This window comes from Aptenodytes forsteri, unplaced genomic scaffold, assembly GCF_000699145.1.
Source record: "Aptenodytes forsteri isolate BGI_AS27 unplaced genomic scaffold, ASM69914v1 Scaffold483, whole genome shotgun sequence".
Taxonomy (NCBI): Eukaryota; Metazoa; Chordata; class Aves; order Sphenisciformes; family Spheniscidae; genus Aptenodytes; species Aptenodytes forsteri.
In genome coordinates this window covers 491,579-499,129 of record NW_008795316.1, presented here as the reverse complement: position 1 = coordinate 499,129, position 7,551 = coordinate 491,579, and the positions used below count along the sequence as shown (strand labels likewise).

General features: G+C 65.4%; 2 protein-coding genes across 2 annotated transcripts in view; one reads left to right on the top strand and one right to left on the bottom strand.

Annotated features, from left to right (window-relative positions):
* LOC103899133 overlaps positions 1-1,889 on the top strand; it is a 6,806-nt gene extending 4,917 nt beyond the window's left edge. The window contains 2 exon segments of the mRNA XM_019472139.1: positions 9-181; positions 183-1,889. Of these exon segments, the coding sequence (XP_019327684.1) occupies positions 9-181; positions 183-1,449 (1,440 nt within the window). The 3' untranslated portion in view covers positions 1,450-1,889.
* A 2,046-nt stretch (positions 1,890-3,935) lies between these two features.
* NEURL2 (neuralized E3 ubiquitin protein ligase 2) lies at positions 3,936-7,548 on the bottom strand (the record flags this gene model as incomplete). The annotated part of the gene is made up of 2 exons (XM_009279553.1): positions 3,936-4,350; positions 6,894-7,548. Coding segments are annotated over 2 exons (771 nt in total), but the record flags the coding sequence as incomplete, so codon positions are not given.
* Between the last annotated feature and the right edge of the window lie 3 nt (positions 7,549-7,551).

The following is a 7,551-nucleotide window of genomic DNA, read 5'->3' as shown; positions in this document are numbered from 1 at the left end:
GGGACGAGTCGGCGGGAAGCCTGTCCCGCATGTACGGGGCGTTCAGGGCCTTCAACCCCGCCTGGGCCGAGACCCGGCTCCTCCTGGTGGGCCCCGGCCTCCCCCAGCCGCCGGCGCTCGCCCAGGCCTTTCCCGCAGCAGAGGTGCACCTCTCCGTCTTCCACCTCTGCAAGCGCCTGCAGCCGGCTGGCCTTGGAGGGCCGCGCCGAGCGCCTGATCCTGGCCGCCCTGAGCGACACCATGTGCGCAGCCACCGAGAGCAGCCGCAGGAAGATGCACGCCCTCCTGGGGGACCTCGTGACACCGGACTTGCTGCCTCAGCTCCATATTCACTGGCTGCTTGATGATGAGATCTGGGCCGTGCACAGGGAGAGGACGTGGGGGGACAGCAGTAACTACTTTAGGGACCTGGAGGTGGTCACCCAGGGGTTAAGCCAGGTTTTCAGCACTGGGCTCTCTCTGGAGAGCTGCATCACCTCCTTAGCCCAGCACTACCAAAAGTGTGTTTCTAAGAGCCCTCCTGATACCGCGACGTGCTCCACTACCCGTCCTGATCACCGTGCTGCTCAGGCAGCTCCCCAAAGCCTGCCTGCCTTGGGTCTGCCTCTCGCCCCTCTGGCATGCCAGGGGAAGCCATCTCAGAGCTCTGTCCAGGCCTGCCCCACCACGGCAGCAGCTCAGCAGCAGCAGCCGGTGGCGGCCTCTCTCACAGCTGCTAAGAGCCCCGTGATTGTTCTCCAGAGTCCACCGGCAGCTCCTCGGCTCCCCACGGCTCTTCAGCGTCATCCTGAAATCCCCCAGGCTCTCCTCCTCCTCCGGAACGAGCCCGCGAGCCCTCAGTCCTCATTAGATCCTTCATCTCCTGTGGCCAAACTGGAGGCCACGGAAAACCCGGAGGGTGACAGCGAGGAGGAAATTAACCGAAGGACTGAAGAGCTCATCAAGCAGTCTTTGAGGGATATTTGCGCGGAGCCTGCTGCCAGGCTGTGCCTGAGCGAGTTTGCGGTGGTTCAGAAGTCCGTGCAGCTGATAGGCGCCGGGGAGGACGCTCTCAGCATACAGGTCCTGGAGGATGCCCACAGGGTGGACCTGAAAGGCCTGAGTAGCTGCACTTGCCACTTCAACCAGGTCTTCCAGCTGCCCTGCCGGCACATCTTGGCCGTGCTGAATTCGGACAGGAAGACCTTGCAGCCAGAGATGCTCAGCAGACAGCGGCAGAAGGGACGCGATGCCCATCAGGCCGGGCGAGACAGTGCTGATGGCCTCTTGGAGGTCCTGAAGAGCTCCTGGAACAAGTCCTTGGATAAATCCCTGGTGGTGTCCTTCCTCACGGCGGAGATCAGCCGGCTTCTCACCCACTGCAGCAGGGAGGAGTTTGAGTGCAGGTACAGGACCCTCCGGGAGCTGGCTGACAGCTGGATCGGGCCCTACGTCGAGGTGAAGCTGTAGCGCCGAGTGGGAGCCGAGCTGGCCGCTCTGTGTGCGGGTCCTCGGGAGCAGCAGGGCAGCAGATGTGCAGGAGGCCTGTTCATCACTCCACCGGTGTCCCAGCTTCCCCCTTTACTCCCCTCAGCCTGTCACTCCCTCGGGGCTCGGCATGGAAGGGGCAGTTTGGGTCCTTTATCTGCCGAGCAAGCATCGCCTCTTGCACGGGGCAGCTGAGGAACCGGATTGGGAACTCCAGACCGCGCTGGAATGGGTAACCAGCCGCTGACCTGGCTAACAGGAGATGTGGCTGGGAGCCAGCCATGGGTGGTGCGGCGTGGGAGATGATGGTATAATAACATGTGACAAAATTACTTGATCTGTGGCCAGTGCCTGCAGGTCTTTCCAGCATCCTGCTGCGATGTGTTGTGCAACAAAGCCAATAAATCGGCCTTGTATCGCTCAGGAGCTGTGTCTTGTCTCTGCGCCAGCTGCGGCCGCCCCTCCCTGCTGGCAGGAGGGGACGGTGGGGCTCGCTCGGCTCATGAGATCAGGCAGGGCTTTGAAGGGCGCTTCTTGGTGGTCTTGCCTCGTTGCGGTGCCCTCCAGTTAATGGAGCGAGCCTGCTTGTTAGGAGGCAGCAGATCCGGAGGGTGGCAATCTCCGCTGCCGGCCGCGCAGCCCGCGGTCTGGAGCAGAGGAGTTGTTTGGTTACGGCAGCTGCTCTCAATTCCTCAGAAAGGGGAACCCGCCCTCCCTCGTCAACAGCTCGTGTGCTGGGGGAGGTGGGAGGGATGCTGGGGGTCACAGCAGTGCAAACAAAGCTGCGGTGAGGTGGAGAGCAAAGGCTTTAAACGCATGAGATGGGGTGGGGGAGGAAAAAATACCAAGAAGAGCAAACAAGCTCCAGCCCTTGGGCGTTGCTCTTGGGCTGGGTGAGCTCCCTGTCCCCCCCTCGCCAGCAAGAGCAACTCCAACACCAGCAGCTCCAAAGCCCATCGTGCTGGGACGCGGCAGGCTGCGTCCTGCGGGACGTGGCACGGGGGGGCGTCGGGAGTCCTCACTCATTGCTGTGGTTCAGTCACCGTCGGCGTTTTACCCGATCAGCGCTTCCTTCATTAATGCTTTGGTTTTGGTAGAGTTGGCCCGTCGCAGGAATAGGACTGCTGCGTGGTTCGGGATTTCCTCTCGATCGAGGGTTTTGTAACATTATCTGATACTATCGAATCTCTCTGACTAAATATAGTGTAGTGTTTCCTAAAACACCTTTCTGTAAACTTGGAGCTGCTCATTTCACCCCTCAGCCGTGCTGTTCGAGAGGCCTGGAAGGCCCTGCCTGCTGGCCCCCTTGCCATCTCTCTTCCTGGCGTGTGTGGGCACCCCTCTGATTTTCGGAGGGCTCTTTCCTCTGCCTCTTGCTCTGTGCAGCTCCGACCCTGCCTCCCCTCCCAGCCCGGCACAGGCACTGCGGGAACGCCAGCTGCCATCCCCACCAGCCGGAGGATGAGGTGTCTGGAGGAGGGCCCAGTGCCGGCTCCCGGAGCTGGGGAGCGCTGGGCTCCCCTCCCCAGCTGGCGAGGCGGGGTAGCTGGACCCTGCGCCGGGTCGCTGTGACCAGCTCCATGGCCACAGACACGTGCTTGAGCAACGGCTGCTGCCAGCGCGGCTCCCTGGGCACTGCGGGTTTCCCTCCAGCATCCGCCCCGTCCACCTCCCTGCTGGGAGCACAGGAAATAACTCATCCCCGCTCTCGGGGTAAACATCTTTCCCAAGAGCGAAACTGCCTGGCTGGGACAAGTGCCCAGCTGTAATTTACCCTCTGCCTGAGCGTTGGGCCGTGCCCTCCCACGCTCCACTCGGCCTGACCCTTGCTCTGATCCTAGGGCAATCCTAGCTTCATTCCCGGGCCACGGACAGGTCCCGAGCCCAGCAGCGTTGAGGGCCGTGCTCGCAGGCTCACGGGCCCAGCTTTGTTCCTCGCTGGAGGGTGAACCGCTCCTACGAGTGGCTGCTGAAGCGCGGGAGGGTGCCAGCCCCCCGAGCCCTCCTTTGACAGAACTCTTCCCACCTTACTGGAAGGCAGCTCCCCTGAAGCACCCCCTACAGCCACACGAAATGCCCTGACGTGGAAGGGGAAGAAGGTCCCCTTGGCTGGGGACTAAAATACCCAAAGCCGCAGCTTCCTCCCCCAGATGGGAGCCCCCAGAGCTGCCCAGCGCTGGCCTTGCCCCATCGAGAACTGGTCTGGTGCTGGGCACACGCCAAGGCCTCATCCCGTGGGGATCCCACGGGCGGGGCTGGGTCTCCTGGCTGCAGGGGCTCTGCGGGTCCTTCGGTACCGGCTCGACCGGCATCCTGGTGCACGGGGCCTCCTGCTGCGGGCAGTGCCAGCTGTCAGCACGGCCCCGACGGCAGCGGGCCTGGCGCGGGTCCGGCAGCAATCGCCACTCCCCCTGCGTTGCTGCATGCGCCAGCACTCCCCACAGCACGCTCGCTTTCTGGCTGGAAGCGCTTTATTGCTCGCTCTGCCCTGTGCCACCCTCCTGCCCCCGCGCCAGCCCTGCCGCACCTGTCTGCACGGAGGAAAGTCCCTCCGATGCTCTGCCGCGCTGCCCGGGCTCTTGCGTTGGCCCTTTGGTAGCACGTGCCCTGCGCACAGGCGCCCTGGGGGCAAGGGGGGCTGCGTGCCGGTGGGCCCCGGGAGGTGGAGGGGGCAGCGGGGGGCACAGATACTGCCCGGGCAGCCTGCCGGCCGTTGCTGGGGGGACTGTTGGCACGGGGGACGGCCCGGGGCAGCGCCCTCAATGCCTCACTCGTGTTTGCAGAAGCTCTTCAGCGGCGGGGGCAGGTCCAGGCCATCGATGGCCAGGCGGTGGACGATGTGCTTCTGGATGACCAGCCGGCAGAGGGTCTGCAGGGAGGGGACTGGAAGAGAACAGAAAGAAGCAGCTGAGTTGGCCGAGTCACCGGCAAGGCCGAGAGCAGAGGGGTGCGGAGGAGATGGGCCCCGAGGCTCCCCGGAGGCACTGTGTTTTAGGGCAGCGGTGGGTGAGCTTGCTCTGCGGCAGAAGCAGGCATCGTCCTGCCCTGGGCTCGAGCCAGCTGTGCGGGAGAGCCGGCGCCAAGGTACTCCGGCTGGGACAGGAGCCTGAGGGCCCTGGGCTGTGAAGCTCTTCCCGTTACCGGGAGGAAGGTTGGGGGACAGTTATATGCCCAAGCCGTGCGTTACCATGGCTGGTTTGCATTTGTTTTCCCTGGGGGCTGTCGAGCGGCTCCCTGGGGTCTCACACGCCCACACTGTGCTTTCCTTCCAACCTGCTCCGCTGGTCCGCTTCCACTGGCGCCGGCGCCAGGCTGCCGGGTGGGCGCCCGCAGGCCGGGGCTGTGCTGCCTGCAGAGACAGCTCCGGCGATGCCTTTGAGACAACCATCTTCTGAGCCGTTCCCGTGGCCACCTGCGCGGGCTCTGCCCGGTTCCTGCTCCTGTGACACGCGCCCCTGTGGGATTCCTCTTTCAGGAGCCCTTGGTGGCTCAGCGGCGTGGGTGCAATTAGCTGCGGCCAGTGCTTTCCTCAGATTTTAAACAAGAGCTGACTCGGGCGCAGCCCGTGGGCCTTGGTTCATCCGCTGCCTCCAAGAGCCGAACCGGAGGAGAGCACCCCAGGGCATCGTGCTCGGCCGGAGCGGAGCCACGGGTGGGACCTGGCCATTTCGCCTGCACGTGGCTGAGCACCTCTCTGGCTGCGGGGCCGGTGCCTCCAGGGGCTCGTGCCGGCACCGGGCAGAGCAGAGCTCTGCCAAGCACAACCGCGCTGTGCCCAGCCGGCTCCTGACCTTGGGGCTGTTTTCGGATGGCTGGAGTGCTTATCTTCACCTCGGCGGCGCAGGGCTGCGTAATGCTGAGTGCTGGGTGACTAGTGGCAGATGCCCTTTGCCTCTCCTGCTCCCTGCCCCCCCATGCCGCATCGCATGTTGCCGGCGGCTCAGCTGCTCACTTCTGGTTTTCACTTCACCAGCCGGACCCCGGCCAGGAATAGAACTGCACTGAGACCGATTTTTAAACCCTACGGAAGTGTTGCAGAAACCGGAGCTACTGAGATCTTTGTTGAGGGCGGGAAGCTAGATTGCACCTCTGCAGCAGTGCCTGCGCCAGCCCCGGTGCTCGCGGGGACCCACGGCCTGCGGTGCGGTGGGAAGGGGGCAGCTCTCCCAGAGGTACGTGCTACCAGCGCCAGTCTATCCCGAGCGGCCGGGGACGGGCCCTCTGAGGCGGCTCAGCGGCCTCCTGCAGCGTGCTCCGGCCGGTCGCCCTCAGCACACTCCCGGGGCAGGGGGGCCTGGGTGGCCGGGCACATTTAACCTCCCTGTTTGGATAACCCGGCTCGCAGCAGCTGGCAGGGAGAATCCTGGATTTCAGCCTTGAGACAGAAGCGGCTGAACTTTGTGCCAACGAGAGAAGCGGTGGCTCCCGGCGGTCGGGGGCAGCCGGCCCCTCGGCCGTCAGGTCTGGGCTTGTTTCTGTCTGCGGCCTTGCACCCAGGGTGCAGACAGCGAATTATCCTGCTGATGTAAAGCAAAGGTGGCACGGCAGCATGACAGCTCACGGCTAGCCACCGTCACCCAGGCGCTAGCTCTCCTCCTGGCTCTCCTCTCACCTGATCCTCGGCATCTGCTGATTTTTCCAGTATGGTGCTAATTAGCACTTATTAGCCTGACTCCACGCAAGAGCCAGCGACCAGCGCCAGCCTTCCTGGCCCCTCCCCAGCCGGCTGTGGGATGCCGGATATTGCCCAACCTCCGATGGCATCACGGAGCGCCTGCCCAGGGCACCCCGCAGCCGGGGCACGCGGCAGGCGCGGGGGCGCGGCGTACGTGCCGAGGTGGGCAGCGGGGCACAGCCGGATGTTTTGATGCCAAGGCAGGACGTTGCTTGGCTCCGGGCTGCTGCGTGCCCGTGGGGCGAGGCTGGGCACGGTGAGGGCTCGCCAGCCCCCAAGAAGCAGCTCCGTGAGCACCGGCATTGGGCTCCGGTCGGGGGGATGGGATCCCCATCCGTCTGGCTGGGGATGAGCGTGGCACTGCGGGGGCACAGCTCCGCGGTGCCGCAGCCCCCGGTCCGGGGCAGCCCAGAACACCCGCCCCCATCGCTCCGCTCGGGAAGGGCGACCAGGCTGGGCTCTGCCCCGACCGCCACTGCTGGGAGCTGGTGCGAGCTCTCCCCCAGCCCGGGTGCAGCCCCGCGTGGCAGAGCTTTTGGGAGACACCACCTGTCAGTGGCAGTGTGGGGTCTCGCCCGTGCTCCGCAGGGGCCGGGGGCTCTCCTGTGCCCTCTACCCCGCGTCCCTCTGCCCCGTGGCACGCTCTGACGCTCCCACTGTTGGGGACTATGGGGTGACCCCACCGGAGCCCCCTCGCGCCCCGGCTCCTGGCCCTTGCAGGACATGCCCCAGGGAGGGGGCAGGTACCTACAGCCATATTCCACCGGGATGACCCGGACGCTCTTGGTGGAGGCGAAGACGTCGACCACGGCGTAGAGCGGGCGGGCGGTGGGCAGGTGCCTGGCGCTCGGCCCCATGTCCTCCCCGTTGATGACGATGTGCATGTCGGCGGTGCCGTCGGGCTGCGGGGCGTACAGCACGCCGATCCGGCTGCGCCGGGCGGTCGCAGGCAGCACGTTCATCTTGTACAGGTCATCCAGGATGTGGCTGTAGCGCCCGGGCCTGCTGCGCCCCACCAGCGTGTCACGGGGGATCCTCACCTGCTCGATCAGCAGGAAGGGCTCCCAGTGGGGGCCCCGCGCCCGCGCCGGCGCCTCCTCCCCGTCCGCCGCGACACGGTTGTGGCTCCGGGTGATGGCGAACACCCAGGTGTCCCCCATGTTGACCAGGTCCGGGAGCGAGTACTCGGGCACCACCTCCAGGCTCTGGGGGTCGTGGGCCGTCAGCCCCACGCGCAGGTGCCCGCACCAGCCCAGCTCCTTCTCCTCGATCTCCACCAGGAAGATCTGCCCGGGCGCCAGCGGCTCCTGGCTGAAGCAGAGCCCGTTGGCGAAGCTCTCCACCCGGGTGGCCCGCGTGCGCGAGGCGTTCAGGCGGACGTTGGCGCCGTGGACGCGGTGGAAGCGTGC